This window comes from Capra hircus, chromosome 6, assembly GCF_001704415.2.
Source record: "Capra hircus breed San Clemente chromosome 6, ASM170441v1, whole genome shotgun sequence".
NCBI classification, from domain to species: domain Eukaryota; kingdom Metazoa; phylum Chordata; class Mammalia; order Artiodactyla; family Bovidae; genus Capra; species Capra hircus.
The window spans coordinates 61,830,117-61,850,521 of NC_030813.1; the positions used below are offsets into that span (position 1 = coordinate 61,830,117).

The 20,405-nt window shown below is 38.3% G+C and overlaps 1 protein-coding gene across 4 annotated transcripts in view; it reads right to left on the minus strand.

Moving 5' to 3' along the window:
• ATP8A1 (ATPase phospholipid transporting 8A1) overlaps positions 1-20,405 on the minus strand; it is a 230,379-nt gene that overhangs the window by 30,215 nt on the left and 179,759 nt on the right. For all 4 annotated transcript variants that reach the window (XM_018049411.1, XM_018049410.1, XM_018049412.1 and 1 more), the window contains 6 exons: positions 16,732-16,806; positions 16,505-16,627; positions 13,142-13,220; positions 9,436-9,497; positions 7,130-7,186; positions 6,135-6,242 (listed from right to left, as the gene is read on the minus strand). In XM_018049411.1, the coding sequence (XP_017904900.1) occupies positions 6,135-6,242; positions 7,130-7,186; positions 9,436-9,497; positions 13,142-13,220; positions 16,505-16,627; positions 16,732-16,806 (504 nt within the window). The remainder of the gene's footprint in view (positions 1-6,134; positions 6,243-7,129; positions 7,187-9,435; positions 9,498-13,141; positions 13,221-16,504; positions 16,628-16,731; positions 16,807-20,405) is intronic.

A 20,405-nucleotide genomic window follows, 5' to 3' on the forward strand; every position in this document is an offset into this window, starting at 1 on the left:
GATGGAACTTGCTTTTTATTTTGTAATCTGGTGTACTAATCAGAGTGCCTAAAACATTTCCTTCTGAAACTTCAAGAAATACTCAGTAACATCACTGAGACACGTCAGAAAAAGCAGGCCAGCATATGTTTATATAACACAGCACTTCTCCCCAGGGTCTACCTTGCCCCATAAATTGTTGTACTGGTGTGAAAAAATACAAGTCAGGTCTGAAAAAAAAAAAAAAAGTCCTCCCCTTAAATCACAACCATATTTGTGAGAGGAGGGGAAGACAGTGACATATTTAAAGTCACAGTCAAACTTGTCATGCTATTTTTTTTCTTTCTTTTCCTTTTCTAAATAATTTCTTATTGTCTCATTCTCCACCTTTGCAGAACCCACTCTCCCCCTGCTGTGATGTCGTAATTCCTTCTTAATAGCTAAATATTTCAATATTTGTGGTACTGGAATGCTTGTTAATCATTATCATTTGAATCTTATTATGGGCAGAGATGTAGAATTACTGTAGTGGAAACAAAACTATAGGAAGGAATGTTTCCCAAATGGCAACACCCTGCCCACCAACTAAGAAGAGTCCTCTCTGGCCCTGGCTGGAGCGGCTCATGTCTGCCCTGAAGGCTCAGATATCTAGGGGATGGATTTCTGGTAAATTTCAAGCATGTAGAATGTGTTGAAGGAACGATGCCTGATTAGTGATACAGGCAGCTGAGCACAGCTGAAGATGGAAATATTATATGCAGATAATGGATGGCTTAGTTGACCAACCAGATGGAAGTAAGTACTTTGATTGGGGAACTGACATTTAAAGGCATTTATACTAACGGCCGGGAGAAAAATGTAGAGAAGTGAAAAGGCGAGAGAAAAAATGTTAAAGGGACTGAGAACAGTGTGTATAGTGGTAAAGGGGAAAGACTGGCTGCGTTCCAAAGGCAGCTCAGAGATAACTTACAAGCTGTGTGACCTTGAGAAAATTATTTAACCACTCTGTGTCAGTGAAATGTGTGACAGGAACTACCTTACAGTGTTGCGTTAAAGGTTCTCAGTGTTAAGCGAGTGAAGATATGAAATCTTCATACAATGTGTCATACTTGTGACAATGACTGACCCTCAGTAAATGAGGTCCTACTAGCATCTGAGTGGCAACTGTACATTCTCTGATGATGTGGGTTGATTGGGTTTTCAATTACATATATATTATATATATATATATATTTAACGAGTGGATATTAGACACGCTGATATTGCTAAGAGGACATGAGAAGTTGGGATACAAAGTGAGATAGAGTCTCTATATGTGTGTTGAGGGAGTTAGGTGGTGTTGAGAGGGGAGAATTATAAATCTAGGCACTTTTAAAGAGAGATGGGAATGCTTTTATATCTGACAAACTAAGGGAAATTGATCAGGGCTCTGGGTATCCTGGGAAATAGCAGATATATCAGGGAAATCAATAGAATGCAAGGAAAACGGTTGCAAGGAGAAAAGAAAGCGTCCCTATCTGAGAGTAAGGAACAGGAATGGGCATTAAAGAGAAGGTATTTAGTTCCTCAGGATGTTAGAGCAACTGAAGGGATTTGAGAGGAAAACCTGGGGTGAATTCTCTGGGTGACTTGTATTGCTCTGCTTACTCCATAGGTTTGTGATATGGATTTAAATGAAACAGCCAAGGCCTGGGATCAAAACCAGTGCCTGGAGAATAAAATGGGTGCACAATAAATGCTAGTTCTCTTCCCTCCCCTTCCTCGTGAACAAGGATTTTCTTTCAACATATTGAGAGAAATGGCTCTGTCTCCAGATGGCTGAAAAGACACATCAAGAACACAGATTGGAAACAACTATAAAGCCCTGATCAGTGTATGAGTATGTGTCCAAGCTGAATGTAGACGCCTGAGACCCATACCTGTAAGTGGTCTAACTTGTGTACAGTTAGTTGCCTAACGTGTATAATTTGCACCCTGTGCTCCAGTTAGTGCTAATCAGAGCAGAATAATCTGTGCTCTTCAACATGTACGATGTTTGTCTGAAGACAAAACACTGGAGAGAGGTCCACAGAGCACCCGAACCTTAGGAGCAGGAAGGAGCTTCACAGGCGCAGATGAGCGTGGCTCTGTGCTGATGAGTGGTTGGTTAAGAGAGGCCAGCATCCTGTTCTGCGGCCAGAAAATCTCTGGATGTCAGCACCAGGGTCTTATCTGAGCCGAGCTCTGTCTCTCTATCAACTCTATGCCACTGTTTCTCGTGTGTTTGTTCAAAACAAACAAGCATGGAAAAAAGGCAGTTTTACTTCGCAATCATTTACTGAACACTAATGGGGCACTCGACATCATTACGTCAGAGCAGATCAGTAAAGACAAGAAGGGGCAGTGGACGCGTGAGGAGGAGGGGGAGCACCGCAGCTGGGATGCGAGGGTGGATGGAGGAAGGCCAGGACGCCGCCATGCCCACAGGGAGAGAAGCACGGAGGAGCCACAGCTGTCAGGAAACCAGAACATAGAGATCTCCTCATCCACCCAGATCCTTGAAATAGCAACGAGGGGGAGTCCCCTCAGAATTCCTCTGAATAAACAGGATCAGAGCAGCAGCATGGGGCAGTGGGTAAGGCAGCTGACCATGGGCCACACGGTGAAGTCTGTCCTCTGTCGCTTCAGATTTGGGTATCAGACGAGGCACTTACTTAACTTCTCTAGGCCTCTGTGTTCTCATCTGTAAAATGGGTATGGTAACAGGTTTGCTGGGAGGAGTTGGTGAGTTGAGGACAAGCACGTTCTAATGGTCGCGACCAACACGATGGCGCCCGCCTCGACTTCTTTTCCTGTCACTTCTCACATCCAATCTGTCAGCAAATCCTACAGGGTCTACCTTCAGATCAGCTTCAGACTCTGACCCCTTGCACCACGGCCGCCCTCCTGGCCCAAACCACTGTTACTTTTGGCCTAGGTTCTTGCAACAATCTCCTAGGTGGTTCATAACACCGTGGTCACAGTCCTGGTGCGACAGCACACGTCAAGATCATGACACCCCCTCTCCCAAGCCCCTCAAGAGCCTGTGACTGGACCATGACTGAAAGCCACAAGGTATGGGAAACAATGGAGTCATGGTTCTCAGTTTCTCTTGCCTGCTGTGTTCTCTCCATAGCACTTATATCCATCTATATTTCACTTATTTTGTCTCCTTCCAGTAGAAACATTGAGAAGGGCATGGATTTTTATTTATTTTATTCACTAATGAATCCACAGTGCTTGACCCACAGTAGAAGCTCAACAAATAGCTGCTGAATCGATAGAATAAATGCATATAAAATACTCAAAGCATTCAACAGACCTTATGTATTTTTAGCATTGTTCTTCCCAGATCTTAGCTGTCTTTTTGAAGAACTTCTCTATTGTGTCAATTCCTTTTAAACCCCATAGTACCTCATCCTACAAAATACCACCTGAACCAGGATGGGGGGACTGGGGCTGCTGTTTTTAGTCTGCCTAACCATCTCTATTAACGCTTTACTATGCCGAATGGCCTTCTTATGCCTTTAAGACAACCCAAACATACACACGTATTTAATTATTTACTTTAGGGAGGAGCTGCCACCAAATCAAAACAGGAGAGATATGGAGTCCCAGGGGTAGGGTCCTTGGATTAGACACTCACGACCCTGTTGCTGGTGGTGACAGAAAGTTACCTTCATAGCACACCAGGAATCCTTTGGAACAGCATTATTATTTTCTGGAAAATGCCTGGGGTTGTGTTTCATTATATGGATTACGTAAAACATGTCAAGTCAGGGAATGCTAATATTTGTACTTATCCCCGTGTTATTTACAACACTATATTGCTACTTGCAATATACAAATAAAATATTTGTAATATACACTGTAATAGTATATTGCTGTGAAAGTTAAAGGATGAACAAGTAAGTTTTACTCAAGATAGTTGGCCAATGATATATGTGTGTGTGTATATATATGTGTGTATGTATATATATGTGTGTATATATATATATACATACACACAAGTATAACTCCTGGCACATAAATGAATTTTTCACATATATGCATTTGGCTACATTCTTGGTTGAAATATAGAATTTTAAGATTAAAAATGCAAATCTAAGGGTAGATATTTCTTTTTGAAATTAACTGGATTGTAATAGAATTAGTGACTGTATACAATAAAGAGATTCAAATGCAGAGTATTGCTATAACATTTTGGGTCCTAAAACCCTTGTGCCCAGGAAACTGTGAGCATAGACTCTCTCTCCCAGAGAATGTGAGTGCTGCTCTTGTCATCTTCCTTTTCTGGAGTGGCCGTGAAGCTCATTAACACACATATGCACACCAGGACACTCTGCAAGCACCAAGTACTGCATAATTTTAAAGTATTACTCTTTCCTTTAAACACATTAAACAAATTTACATCTTGGACAATTTAGCCAAGCCAACAGCTGAATTAATCCATTCTTTCTATTTTCCATAGGGCATTAGCTATTTAAACATTATATTCAAAGTATTAGTAGCAATAAAACAAGAAAAAGAAGCCCTGTTAGCACTTCCCACTGTATATGAAGTGAACAGAAATGTGATGGGGTACTGACATTCATTTCACTTTGAATTAAACACAGCATCACCGCAAATCTCAAGAGAAGATATTAAGTTTTGTGTTTGGGTAATACCAGGAATTCTATAGGCAAGGGTAGAATTATATTTGGTTGGCTAAAAGCCAGTCAAACTTCACACTTGTCCTAGAAGTAGGTGGTCAAAAACTCTGTTCTTGTCTTCAAAGCGACTGGCTACAGCTGCTCAAACTATCTCGATTTCAAAATCTTTTGTGTCATTCATTCTGAAAATAAAACATTCAGACATGAGGTAAAATGAGGTCTAATGAAAAAGGTATTAAGTTAGAATCGACCTTGGGGAAAAGCTGGTCCAATCAGACAGTGCACATCAAATAAAAACAGAGTAGGATTGGAATTTCCAGGTGGCATAAGTGGATATATGCAAGCTTTGATTTTATTCCTTCAAGGAAAAAGGATGCAAATCAAGGGAAGGAGACATATTCACAGTTTTCTTTCTGTTCTCCTTAAAATACATGCTTGAGTTCACAGTCCACGTTTCAGAAGGAGCCTTCCCTTTGGTGGAAGGAAGTACATACTCCTCAATACGTCTGGTTTTGCTGTAATAGTATATTAAGCCTCTCTCTAATAAATTTACCCACAAATTTTTTTTAATGTGTCTGCATTCTGCTAATTTATAAAAAGCAGGATGCTGTCAGATAAAATTTCATGAAAATGATCTATAAACCAGACTGTCAAAAGTGAAAGGTACTCAGGCAGTACTTAGGGAAACAAATAATAGAAGCCCCTGGAAAGGTTTCCTGTGACTGCGGGAAAACAATGTGCTTTAACGGAGCTCACGTTACCGCGATTTGCAAGTTACTGTGAGGTCACAGGAAATCCTGAAATGTTTTCCACATTTTCTTTTATACATTTTATGTCAAATTTCCTGCAATTGAAATAATACACTCTCCTACTGCTGGAATCCCTTCTGTACGAAAGGCGATCTTATGACACTCCCCCACGAACACCTAATAACTCAGTTCCTACCAGTATAATGAGAAAGTGACAGATGGAATTGAAAGTGGACCATGATAAGGCTAAAATGTCAGATAGCCTAACTCTTTCAAAATGAAAACCAAACTGATGTCATTAAGGCAACTCTAAAAGTGCATTTAATACAGGACAGTAGCCTTTTTCTTTAGAACGAAAGATAACAGAAGAAAAGACAGACTGTCCCAAGACAAACTCACCATTTCCCCAAACCTCTTATTCAAAAAGTATGTGTGGATTGATGGTCTAATTTTAAAATGGCATCTTCTGTAGGGATAGTCTTAACAGGATTCAAGCTCCTGACAACCATATTTTATTATCCCAGCAATGCTTATGAAAGGGTAAGTCAGATTTAAGTAAAATGTCCAAGTTTAAAATATTCTCTCAATTTTTATCACTCACAACTGTGGAGTTTTAAAATAGCTTTTTAAATTGGTCAATGCTGTTTTAATATAAACCTAAGCCAAGCAATTAAGGCTCATTAATGAATGACAATTTTTATGGTTTGCCAGATTATCTGTTATTAGGATACATTACCTCTCCTGACATATCAGGAGCCATCGGAACAGCAGGCCACAAAGATGAGTAGATTCCAAAAAACACCACCCAGAGTGCGATGCTGCCCCAGATGGCTATGTGGCTGAACTGTGGAGGGAGGGAATCTGTGTCAGAGACTTGCAGGTGGACAGAGGACTCACACACTAATGAAGCTTTCACAAATTTCCTTATTATTATTTTTACTGTATCCGTAAATATTATCTATGGCACTTATTAACTAAATATTTGCATGTTTTAACTGGATCTTGCATGAAATACATCTCTTCTATGATGATATAATACCTGTGGTATGTTCCTTTCCCACCTCCTTTGGTGGGTCTCACCTTTCACTCTTATCAGTTTTATCTGCTACCATCTTTAAGCCTCCCTAGTTTTTGTCTGTATGCTCTGCCTGAAAGATGCTGACACTTGTGCAAATACTAATCTCTGTGCTAAGGACTGTCAAATCCAGATTTCTTGTGCCCACCTTTCCCTCGAACATCTAACTTTCTTTTTGTTGACTGTGTCTCTTTACCTGGACATGAGTGTACTTCAACACTAATGCATCTAAAATGGAACTTCTTTTATTCAGGCTGGAAATCTGCAAGTGTCTGAGGACAAATCTTCCACTAATATTAGCGGTCTTCAGAATCATTTTCCAATGGCTTTTCCAATGAGCATGTCTTGTGACTTACTCTACCATGAAAAGATTCCTAGTCAATAGGTTTGAAGGACTCCCACTTTCAAGCGTATTTACAATGTACAACCATATATTAAGGGCTCTGAGAAGTCTTGTGATACATATGCTTATTTTTTACTCAGTGTTTCCAAACTAGAGTCCCCCATTTTCCTCCCTCCAGTCCCGAACCCCCATAGAACCACCTGTGGAACTGGGGTAAAGGGACACATCAAGTTATAATGAAAAAACAATGAATATTAATGATAATGTGTAAATAAATGTGATATTCCTTGGTTGTGATGGAAGATCCTCTTACCCAGGTCCAATATGATGTCTCCAATCCAGCTTTCAAGCACACAGTTATCACCACAAACTAGAACAGAAGGGAGACGTTATTTTACTTCACAAATATGATAGTTCATAAAATGGGCTGGTAGATTATTCACAGCTGGACTTGTACGTCCAACCAGCAAAGAAATGAGTGAGTTAGCTGATGGCTGAACATTGACTGTGGCCGGCTGGAACTGCCACGCACAGCCTTACATTCCTGCCTCTTTTCCCTGCCTCCTCCTCATCGTCGTTGTCCGACAGTCCAGCCACAAGCCTTCTGAGCATGGGCCTGCCTGCTTCTCGTAAAATTCATGAGTAGCGATCGACAGTCGTCTAAGGGGTACAGTAATCTTGGGTTCCTGAGATTGCTTTAAGTTTATTTTACATCATCTGTAGTAAAAGACTTCATTTTCTAAATTTTAAAGATGAATTATAAAAGTCATATAACTGGATATTTAGAAATCTGAACACTTATTCTGTAACTTGACTTATTAGAAACTCTGCGGAGTAGCATGTGGGAGCGTGTTTACATCTCCACGCTGTATACATCCACTGTCATCAGTGGCCATGCTATTAATCCTAAAGCAGGGGACCCAGATTTAATGAACTGCCCTGTGTCCTCCATAGGAGAGCATAACGTTTAAATGGAGTCAGACTACATTGCCCTGCAGTCAGACTATGTGTGCTCAAGACTCCATCACTTATTGGCTGTTCTGATAAGGAACAAGGCAGGTTACTTGAGCTCTCTGGGTCTCATCTCCTTCATCTATAAACTGGGATCTGATAAACTTACCACTTTATAGGTAAAATACCAAGAATGGTGCTTAGCACTGCAGCATTATCTATGATTATCTATTTGTGATAAAAAAAACATACTGAATGCTGCTAGTAGTCAAAGGAAATCGGGGCACTTCCAATAGTTTGCCAGGATGGAAGTGTGGTGCTTGCCTAGCACTGGTGATTAGTGAGTGCTTAAGTGCACAGTTCTATTTTTGCTTACGGTAGGGTTTATATGCAGTATTAGATGCTGCCCACTGGGTCATAAAGTCAGGATAAAGTGAAGCACTTGGGCTTTCTCAGCAGGATATCTAATAGCAATTCAGGATAAAGAGCTGCAGAAATAAAACATTTACTAAAATTTAAATATTTAATTTAACTACATAAAAAAATTCCAAAATAAGAGAGAGATTTTGACACAAAATGAAGGAAATACTCCCTATTAAGACTTGGATAGTTTAAAATGTCTCTGAGACATCCAATGACATCTTCTGATTTATATCTAAACTTAGTCCATCAAGTATTATTTGTTTTGCACTCATGTTGTACGAGAACAAACCACTAGGCTCCCAAATATGTTTTTCCTTTTTTTTTTTTTTTCTTTCTTTTACTACTTGAGTGGGTTGATGTCAATGGAAAGGAGAGCCTGGATTTACCAAAACCTTTATCTCTCTGTTACTAAGTAGTCTTAACTTCCTATTAATCAGTTATTTAAGCATCACATTATAGTTTTTCCACCAACGGAATCAGCTGTATCAATGCCCACTTAATATTTAGGACAGCACACGGTCCCCACTTGTGAAGCCATGGACGGGGACACAGGAGAGGAGAGGACATTGGCTTGAGAATTCAGAGTTGAAGGTTGGAGGGCACATCTTTTGGAGACTAACTATATGACCTTCAGCATTAGTATCCCAGTGGAGCTTTTGACTTTAGATGAAAAAATGGTTGTAAAACATTTTTTAGCTCTTGAATGGCAGGGTGGGACTCACACTCATCTGTGCATCCCTCACAAGTGTTTATACAGGGATTTCATACAGTGGAGTCCATGTCTTGTGTGGCTTAAATACCTCAAAAAAATGGAGATTTTTTATTTTTAATTTTTTTGGCATTTTAATGAGACTCTAGAATAATTAGCTATTAAACACCCAAGTCTAGTATGGCAGTATTTGCCATGAATTTAGGAAAGCAAGGAAATATGAACAAGGGCAATAAAACAAACCTGAGGAAAAAGGGACAAGGGAGACAAAAAGGGAAAGTGAGGCAATAAGAGTGAAGAAAGAATACAGAAAATAAGAACAACCAAAGGCCTATACAGTCAGTGAACCTAAATGACATTTTTATAACCTAATATAAGATAATCTCTTAGCAGTCAAAACATCTCATCTCATTTTAAAAGGGATGTGCGAACAACCCTTAAATACAGAAATGCACACATTTGAATTTGAAAATAAAATGAGCTCGTATGAAGTAATTCAATTTCATATGCAAACGAGGCAAATGTGCCGCACTCACTGTGTAAACAAAGTTTCCCAACAGCAGGTAATCAGAAGTCTTCCCATTTTCAAATACAGTGCCTACATGAAAAGAAGAGAGGTTTGTTGGGAAAGGAACTAAATTCAGAATCCATTCAAAGATTAATCAATTTAGGAGTGTTGAACAAAAGGTGGAGAACCAGGGGTTACACAATGGAGCCATTGGAGTGAGTTGCCATTTCCTTTTCCAGGGGATCTTCCCGACCCAGGGATTGAACCCGGGTCTCCCGCATTGTAGGCAGATGCTTTACCGTCTGAGCCACCAGGGAAGTCCTCACATATGAGGGAAATCCCACTTCACAGAGACATGGAGTTATAAAGGAGAGAAGTATTTGATAACCTTTTCTAGTAACTGTGGCTATTCCCTGATACTACTTAAAAACTCAAGTCATTTCTTAAAGATGTGGAGATAGTTTCCTAAAGGTTAGTTGCAGTGGAATCTGAAACCGTTCTGCTGGTGAACACGCTGCAGCACATGCAGAACTAGGAAACATACACCGCTGTACACACGAAACCTACACAGTGCTCTAAACCCATGTTACAAGAAAGAATACTCCTAACATCCCCACTCTTGCCTGAAGAATCCCACGGACAGAGAAGATTGGTGGCCTACAGTCCATAGGGTCACAAAGAGTCAGACATGACTAAAGTGACTTGACACACAACCTTAAAAAAAATTCATTGGAAAAATTCATTCTGAATGGATCTTTTACTTATGCATGATTCTGTAACCTCATGGATGTAGTTGGTTCAGCTGATAACTCAAACAAGCCCCCAGACACTCTAGTGGATAAAGCTGCTGCTTGTTGATGTACGGCTGAAGTACTTTATGCATACTTCCTATTTTGTCATGCAGAATATTAGCAAGATGTGTATCAAGTTTCAGGATTTAATAAAAGTATTAGGTTTACAGCTTCTTCAAGGGTATTCTTAAGGGAAACATTTTTTTTTTTTAAATGTGGGTGTGTGGTAGTGAAGAATATAATGATTTCTAGTACAATTGTACCACTGTTTGTGTCAAGGTACCAGTAATTTTGCCCACTGCTGCTTTTGGAGCAGCAATGAAAAGACAAATAATGTCTTCATAATATAAAAAATTTGAAACTATGAAATTTTGACCTCATTCATAGACCTCAAAAGGTCTTGAGTATTCTCAGGTGTCTATAGACCATACTTTGAGAAACACTGAAGCAAGTGAATGAATGTTTAGCCATATATTATACAACTATTTCTATCTCTTCTGTATCTCATCCTTTCAAAAGCTGAAGAAAACAAAAACTTCTTATTTAAAAACAAAAAAAAGGGCAAAAAAAGTAGAATGTTAAAACACAATTTATGCTATACGTCATTTATCTCTTGAAAAGAGGAAGCACATGTTCTCTGGACTTGGCTAGGTTTGGGTTCCCCAGGCAGCACCCCTTGTGAATTTATTCTTCTGAGGCTGGAGGGCTTGGCAGTTCCCCAGACAAATGCAGAGAGAATCCTGGGATCTGTTTTTCTGGGGCTGGAATTAATTGGGAATTCCTTTCAAACCTCTCATTGCTAAAGTGTTTTGAAATGGTAAGGTGTTTTGGATGCTGTCTGCTTCATGCTACTTTAAATTTTTTTTTCTAATTTAGAGTACCTAAATAGCTTCAGTGATGGACATTGCTAGTTTTTCATGCCTACACTGATTTTGCATTAGGAAAATAAACTACCTAGAAAACTTACTTAAGTCCTATATGGTACCCTGGATTTCAACACCCCATGGCTCCGCAAAGTGGGAGGAATCCAAATGTTCATCAATGAATGAATGAATAAACAAAATGTGGTCTATCCATACAATGAAATAGTATTCACCCATAAAAAGGAATGAAGTCCTGATTTACGCCACAATAAGGATCACTTAAATTCTTGTATCATGACTCCATTTTTATGAAATGCCCAGAATAGGCAAATCCACAGAGACAAAAATCAGTGGTTGCCAGGGGCTGGGGGAGAGGGATAGAAAAATGAGGAGTGACTGCTCACGCATAAGAGGTGATGAAACTGTTCTGGCATCAGAGAGTGGGGGCACTGGCACAGTTCTGTGACTATACTAGAAACACTGAATCATATAATTTAAAAGAGTGAATTTTATGGTATGTAAATTTTATCTAAAAAATGCTATTATGATTCTCCTGGCCCACTGGGTCAATATTTTATATTTAATTAGATTTTACTACAGCTATTTCCAGGGTCTAGTAATGAGAATCTATTCACTTTGTACTGGCAGAGCCGTGAATGTAGGAAGGAGATGAAAATCTCCGAGCAGGACACGAAGCTACTGCCTTGTCTGTGATACACATTCCCTGACTCAGGCCACAGGTTCTCATAAAGGCGTCTGTGATGGACTGGGTGCCCACAGTGAGCCAGGAGCTGTTCTAGGCACTACGGGAAACAACAGTGAACTGAACAGACAGTGCCCTGCCCTTCTGGAGCTTTGGTTCTAACAGAGGAGGATGGTAATAAAAAAAAAAAAGAAAAGCAAATATATCACACCCACTAGGCAAGCACCAAGATACAAGAGGAGAGGGAGGGAAGGTCAGGCGCAGAGGGCGTGGGGTTGGAGGGTCTCTGAGGCAGGGCGATCCGGGAGCGTTTCTCTAAGCACAGACCTGAGGGTGGGTGGAGGGAGCAGCTGGGACACCTGGTGAAGACGAGGAAGAGCGGATGGATGGCCTGTGGGCTGGAGCACAGCGAGGGTGGGAGCTGGCCGGGGTGGCAGAGGTGGGGCGGAAGGAGAGTCAGGTGGGGTTGGCCAAGGCTGGGGCTGTGGATTTGGTTCTAAATGTGACTGAGTCTGTGGGGTTCTGAGGAGGGAGGCACCTGGTCTGATTTACATTTTAAGAGGATGCCTCTGGCAGCTTGGAGAGGAGACTGTTGGTGGGACAGAAGAGCTGGCCCTGCATCTTACGGGCCAGTGTTAACTCAGCCGCGAGGACAGCTAGTACCTCTGAAGGGCGCGCAGACCTAGGGTGGCCTGTGTGTCTCGTTTGAGGTACAGGTCTGTGAGCTGAATGTTCAGCCGTCTTCCTCTGGATCCCAGGGCAAGGTCTGCTCCGGACATAGCAACGCCAGCTTAAGCATCCCAGGGACCTCTTCTCTAAAGTGACTACTTAATCATTTTTATGTGTATAGGAAATTCACCATGATCCCATCTCTCAAAACTGACACAATAACATCACCCCCTCAAAACAAGCAGAGATAAAAGCTTACACTCAAAGACGAACATAAAAACATACTGAAAATCTCATTCAAAGCTGCAGCTCAAGTACTTTAAAATACTAGCATGTCTGATTAGGTTCAGTATAAAGATCTGATACAAGTCTCACAGGTATAATAAGTAGACCACATAAAATATCAGCACTATTGTCTTCTAACTATACATCAACAGAGGGGAAAAAAAATCCTAAAATTTCACTCTCTGCAAGTTTGAAAAACATGAGAAGTAGAGAAGAAAGGCTTTGCATATATTAAATCACTTTGCTCCCAAAGGAATAGTAAAAATCTTTAAAGTTGTACAACTTTTAGATGCATGTATTTAGGTTAAGGAAAAAATATCATAAAATGAAACACCGCTATAATTTTTAACATACATTGACAATGAATTATTTTTCTAAAAAAGTAAAAAGTCACCTCTTAGCATTCATATCCTTCCTACTTACCATATTGAAGGGCTTTTAGTGGAAACCAAAACAGAATAACTGAGTGGAAGAGGCCATTTAAACAATGAACCCAGAAAACCTGAGGGAAAACAAAAATCCATGAGAACCATTTGCGATAAACTAGCTCTGTGAACTCTGACCTTTCTTTTTATCTGTGAGCTAGATTCACAAAACGTGTTTCTGTCGGGCCACCACTGTGAATTAATAGAACTGACAGACACTTTCTGCCTCTTAGACCTTCATGGGTCATTTATTTATTTTTATGTTTCTCTAAATGTTTTTTCAGCTTCACTGAAATTTTTTCTACTTTCTAAAAACCAAGGATTAAAAGTTTAAATTTCTGCCTGAAGAAGAAAATAAAATTTAAAATTACCGTTAGATCATGAAATTCTTTAAGTGGGACTATTTTCATAATTCCAGACGAAGAGACTTTTGAAAAGATTGTAATTTGGTGAGATCCCTACTTTTTCTTTTCCATGTGCAATAAAAGTGTAAACTTTTAAATGGTAAGGATATAGTGCATTCTCTTTTTCCATATACACCCACACGCACAACACTAAAAATAACAAGTGTAACATTTAAATTGCACAGTTCCTCAAAGCAAAGCCCTTTTACCAGGACTGACGTTATAAAAGACTTTCACAATTTGAAAACACCTATCAACATCAAACTTCATACAATTATAATATCATTTAATAGTTATTGCTTTCTCATCTATTGTACTTTATTAGCAAGAAAGCAAGTATCACTGGTCTTTCCTTTGTAACATGGATGTAAAAGATTAAGTTATAGAAAAACTGTTTAGAACTCTTACAGCCCTTTGAAGGGTTGCAGTTTTGTCATTCAGAAGTGCTTCTTGCAAACAAAATGTATGCTGAATAAAACTGGCATGTATTAAAATATTTTTAAGCTGTTCAAACAACAGAAATTAAGTTGCCTGCCTCCCAAAATTTTCCACTGTGATCTCAACCTCCTTTGTTAGTTCACCCAGCCACACTGGATTGTATGGTCCAATTTACGCTCCAATACATTACACATTTGAACTTATGTTACTCATTAACCTTTGTCTCTTCTCTTCACTATGTCATTACCGCAAGTTTTTATTTGACAGAAAGCACAGGTGGGTGCAAGAAAAATTAGTTCTACTTTTCCATTTTCCTGACCGATACTTATTGTCACATGTTAATCCTTTAACCCCTGTCACGACCTCAGCACCTCCGACCCTTTTTACCATAACAAACGTAATCGTCATCATTCAGGGCAACAATGCTTCTACACTGGGGACCTGGAGCAACTGCTGTGTATACAACTGTGCATTCTGTAACCATTTGTTCCTGAATTTTAAAATGTTTATATGGGATTTATTCAAACAATTTTCACTGAAATCATTAGAAAAATCCATAAACCCCTATAAAAATTGCTGGCAGCTTGTGTATCTATAAATATTTAAATGAATACAGAAGTTGTATACTCTATTTGGATTGATATGGTAACTTTTCTAAATGCCAGGGCTTTGCAGACTATGAGATACTTTGCATGCAAGAACAGCAAAAAATACAAGGAAGGCTGCTTTCACTTTAAAACTATATATGACCAGTTACACTTTCTTACTGGCCACAAAACTTTCCAAGTTGCCATATACAAAGGGTACAAAACGATGTGACTTTCTAGGAATGGTTTTGGGTAATCCTGTGACGATCGGTTTATAAGCAACAGGAGCAAGGTCAAGGCAGTGGCTGGGAAGCTAACTCTCAAGAGACACCATGGAGCCTCAGCAATGGGAGATAGGGATGTGTGGCTGAGGTTGATGTAACTCTGGGCTGGTGAGGGTTATTGTTAGCCTGCCAGAAAGTCTGGAACCTTCCTAGCTCTCAGATTACATTTTCAAGGAAACAAGAGCTCATGGTCCATTGTATCTGCCCCAATTGTGGCTTTCTGTCACTTGAAAATACTCACCATAGGTAATGAAAAACTTTTTAGCAAGGCAGTAGAATTTAATACAAATTGGACATCAAAGGTAAATTTTTAAAAAAGCAAAAAATAAAACATTAAGAAATTAAAGCACAGACATTGCGTATTATAAATAGCAACAGTTTTAAAAGACCACTAAAATACTTTATAGAACCAGTGGGTTCTATAAAAACCCACTTATTCTCCACTCTACAAAAAACCTTGTAGTTTTTTTATTTTTATTTTTAATTTAACCAAATTCAGTTATATCATCCCTCAAGTTGTATGCATCTGCACACTGGGACATGTATGCACAGTGCATTCATGAAGACCTCATCTCAGAAGATGAATAACATCCTGGCAATAAACTTAACACCACCATTTACTGTATGAGGTTAGAGGCGTTGACACACCTGTCTCACTCTATTCCCCTGGTATACTGAGAACAAATGTCATTTGACAGTTTTATGAAATAATAAAATTTAAAATATCCTACATTAGTTTCCTAAATTCAAAACACCAAATTAAGGTTACATATAATTATTGGTAATATAACATGCATGACATAACCAACATGTACCATAATAAATGAGAAAAAATTCTGTGAAGGTGTATTTGATACTTTTATTATAGTTTCAAAATTATATCTACCTTGACTGTTAAAAAACCTAAACAAACAAACAAACAAAACTCCTCAGTTACACTGGATAGAAACCTGAATTACTAACAAACACTAGTGGAAACACTTTAGAATACATAATTGCAGGAAAGTGAACCATGCAGGAAATAGGTATTTTTGTTGCTAGGATGAAGAAATACTGTGGATCACAAAGATGACAAAAGTCTGTGGCTTGCGATATAGGCTATAAACCCGGAATACGATTTTAGATAAAATGTTGGATATTTTATCTTATATTAAGTTTTGTGGCTCAGTAGTGATTGTAAATAATGATTATTATTGGTAAATGAGTTATCTACCAGAGATGGTATTTTTAATGCTTAATATAATCTAATATTCCAATGAAGATAAAGTTATTTCATAAAACAGAAAATAAGTAAAGAATGATATATCATCCCTCATCACTTTGTATGTGTAAAGACTGTCCATGCCAGTCCTGGATGACTGACTTCTGAGAAGAGGGAGCATTTCCCCACAAAACTGCAAAAACAGAAAGTCAGAGGGCCACTCCCTCCGCCTGCCAGGCCCACTTTACAGCTGCCTGGCAAACTCCAGTGAATTGTGGTTACAGTTTAAACTCACAGCAAAACCAAACACCTTCTCAGGTCATATCAGAACCTTAAGCAAATCTGGCCTGCCATGGTCAGGACCCTGGGGTTTCCTTGGCTTTAGAAGACCGATGCCCCAAGCAACTGGAGCAAAAAAGCAAGCCCCGCCCGGGCACTGGTTCCTACCTTGGTGTTGAAGTCCAGGGCATTCTGAGATGTTTTGTATAATTCAGGATACTTCAACATATTCTCCTTTCTGCATGATCTCTCAAATATTCCCAGAGTTAAGGGAGGCATTGCTGTAAACATCTAAGGTACACAAACTAGTCATTATACCAGGTAGCCAAACACAGGGTGAACTTCTATCTCAAAGTATTCAATAGAACAGGAGCAATTAAAAGTCCTAAACTTACCACATTATAAAGACCTATGCACCATCTCTCAAAGAGGATCTGTCCAGAAAAGCCATTCACGAAGGCAAACCAGATCTAGGAAGAAAACAATCCAAACCTCCCAAATTAGAATGCAGAAACCATAAACTAAATCTTTAAAATCTGCTGTTATTCAACCAGTGCATAAGAGCTTCACTGACATAGTAATTTCATGATTCTCTTGAAAATGGCGTTTCTTTGCTTTACTTTTTAATTTGAAGGGATTCTTTCATAAGGTCTTTGCTATTTAGGTCAGGATTGGTTTCACTTGTTGAATCAAAAAAGAACTATACCAATAGGCAATCATAGATTAAAAAAAAATTAGGTATAATCTTGTTTCCTAAAAGACACTTTAGACAATATATTTTATGCCATTACAATTTTAGACCTTGAATTCCCCTTTAAAATATCTATCTTCTGGTAGTTATTTACAGATTTTTTTTAAACCATAATTAAAAATTTTGTTTATTTAGAAAATAAAATAATTTCCTATACTAACACCATCACCATTTGTTGTCTTCTGCTTTGGTTATATTCATGTAGCTCATTTATATACATTCAATGATTTATCTTACTGGAACTCTATATGCAGCATCATGTCCTGTTCCTTTTCTTCTTAACATTATATAATACCTACTTTCTTAAGTTGTTACATACCCTTTAAAATGATGTTAATGGAAATGGATATATATATGCCCTACTATTTTGGATATTTAGCTTGCTTTTGGTTTTTTCTACTATACATAATTCAGAACTGGATATTCTTTCAGAAATCCTAAATATCTCAATTTCTTAGGATGAATTACTTTGAGTAAAACATAGCTTAACTGAGGTAAAATTGAATGCAAAAATGACACACATTTAATGTATACAGTTTGGTGAATTTGGACATATGCATGAAACCATCACCTAATCAAGGTAACAGACATATCCCATCATCTCCCAAAATTTCCTCCTGCTCTTTTTTGTTTTTCCTTTTAGAATGAATTCTTAGAAGTAGAATTAATGTGTCAATGCATTTAACCGTTTAAAAAATTAGTTCTTGATAATTATAGCCATCACAATGCAAAATTTGAATTTATAATATTAAAAATAATTTGTAACTTAAATTTATACTTTGATTAAAAAAATCTTTAACTAATAGAGTGACATGTTCTTATATATTTTGCAGTTTCTTAAAAGCAGAAAACTGAACTTTGCCTACAAAATTAAGGGACAATAAAGAGAAACTTTCTCCAGCATATTTAAGACAAATGGAAAATTTAAGTGAATGTTAGTAAATCAATAATCCCTATGTTATTTTAAAAAAAGCAAGACTAAAACATAATTAAAAATCATATTGATCTGGAAGAGAAAAATGTCTGGCCCAACATGACATAAACACAAACACAAAGCCAAACTATCACAACAACAACCAAAAACCCGTTAGGGGACAGCAGTCTGGACGTGCTGGTTAAGTGAATTTTTGAACTGGAGTTGCATGGACTTTGCTACACTTCACGTTTCATTTAACCTCATTATGGAAGCATGAATTGCTACAAATTCACCATTTATCAATATGTACCCAGGCTGGCCTCCCTATGAACAGTTTCTGTACACACATTGATCTTTTTCCTTTTTATAGGGAAAGGAATGACTGAGCATATATAAAAACCAATGTCGGCTTCATGAGATGGAAAAGAGAACAAAGCAGCAATAGCACATGAAAAATAAGTCCAGATTGTGTCAGGGTTGTAACATGCATTAACAACAACAAGAACAAAAGCATAGAAATGGGAGGCAAATCTCAAATTCTCACTTGCTTGCCACATATATTTACAGAAAAGATTTGAACTTGTGCTCTCAACTAGAAGTCAGATCTTTCACTGCTACATGCAAAAGTACTTAGCATCTTCATGCGAAGTTAAATTTATTCCTTGGAGACTTCCTTTATTCCTTGCAGACTTTAAACTTTTTTTTTTTTTTTTGGAAAGCCTTAAGTAGACACAAATTGACAGGACAGACTTCAACGCTATCTATTGTTTTCACATTTGGCCCTTTTGAGATGTGGATTCTGTAAATACATATTTGTGATACTCTGGGTGATGGTAATGTTTTCCCTGTAGGTGACTGTGAAGCTCACTCAGATTTCTTACGGAGTGATGGTAATATGAGGAATTTTTAAACACAAACTTTCAGTTGTGGCCTGAATAGTCTATGAGGATGCAGCCTAATCTTTGTTGGTCTGAAGAAAGCTGAAGCTGCATACATACCAAATTCCTTTAATGGACATGATTTGGCTCAAAGGTTAGTTATAAATGCATTTGCAAACATCAATACTATATAATAGGAGACATTTATGTTAATAAATTTGTGTGTGAATAAACATTTGTAAACGTGAATGGTCTCCTGGCTTCTTTGTATGTAAATTTGGTGATTAAAACACCACTAGGAACTTGAAATTGAGGAATCTAAAATTGAAATTTAGGAATCTAAATCAATGGATATTTATATTCAGTTTCCAATTCAAAATAACTTGCAAATAAGCTAACATACTCGCAGTCCAAGTTTATTTTAAAATGTACTACTTAACTAACTGCTTTGTGAGAAAAATGTAGACATTTTTAAGTTGAAAGCTAGCAAAGCATTTTTGCCTTATTTTTCCTACTGAAAGGTATGTGAACATGTTTCTAGAGATTCTCTTCCTGTGCTTTAAAAAGTTAATATTTTAATTTTTTTTAAAGGAGAAATGACTAGATAGGAATTGACTCTTCTAATATAGTACCCACATCTTCATATAAATATTTTGGCACTGAAGTTTACATATTTTAAAGGAAAGAGAGATTTTTAACAGTGAAGACATCTACCAGAAGGCTGATTCCAAGTTAGTCTGAGATTTGCAGTTTAAAGATACATTAGAAATGCATCCCATACTAAATAAAACACCACCTAAATTACTGTTAACACATAAAAGTCCCTCCCTTGACTCAACAAAACCGTGGATGCAGAAAGAAAACATGAGTCCCTCTGGGGAGGTATCTAAATTATTTAAATTCACAGGAATCCATATCTCAGCACAACTTGGTGGGAAAGTATCACCTCATTGACTTCAATCAAAGCTTCTGGAAATCAGAAACGCTACACTGCCTTGGGACCTTACCGGAAAACCTGGATGTGACCAACTGTTTGAGAGAAAAGGTCCTACTTTGCTAGCAAGGAGTCAGGTGTTGCAGAGAAACTAAAATCTCTATAGCGAATGCCAGTCATTCCAATGAACACCTAGAGTCGCAGTTGAGTGGCCACCACAAGCAAGTGCTTTATACAGCCACCTGCCAAATCTGTTTTTATTTGTTTGGCTATATGGCAATGGAGTAGCTAGATGGTGACATTCCTGGCAGTATAGCAATGGGAAAAGCAGTTTTTACAAATAGTCTATAAAACCCATAGTGTTCCATATTATTTCTTTATTAGCAAAGAAACGTCAGACCTGCCTGTCCTGTCCTGTATTATTTTCTAACTTTCGCGTCCCAGTAGAGGCGTGGCAGTTACAGCTTCACAGACATTTCCCTGACGGAGCATTTCTGCATATTAAACAGCAGCTTACAAACAGTCAATGAGCCCTCTGCTCCCACGCCCGATCAGCACAAAAAACTGAAAGGGGAGATTCGAGACTGGCA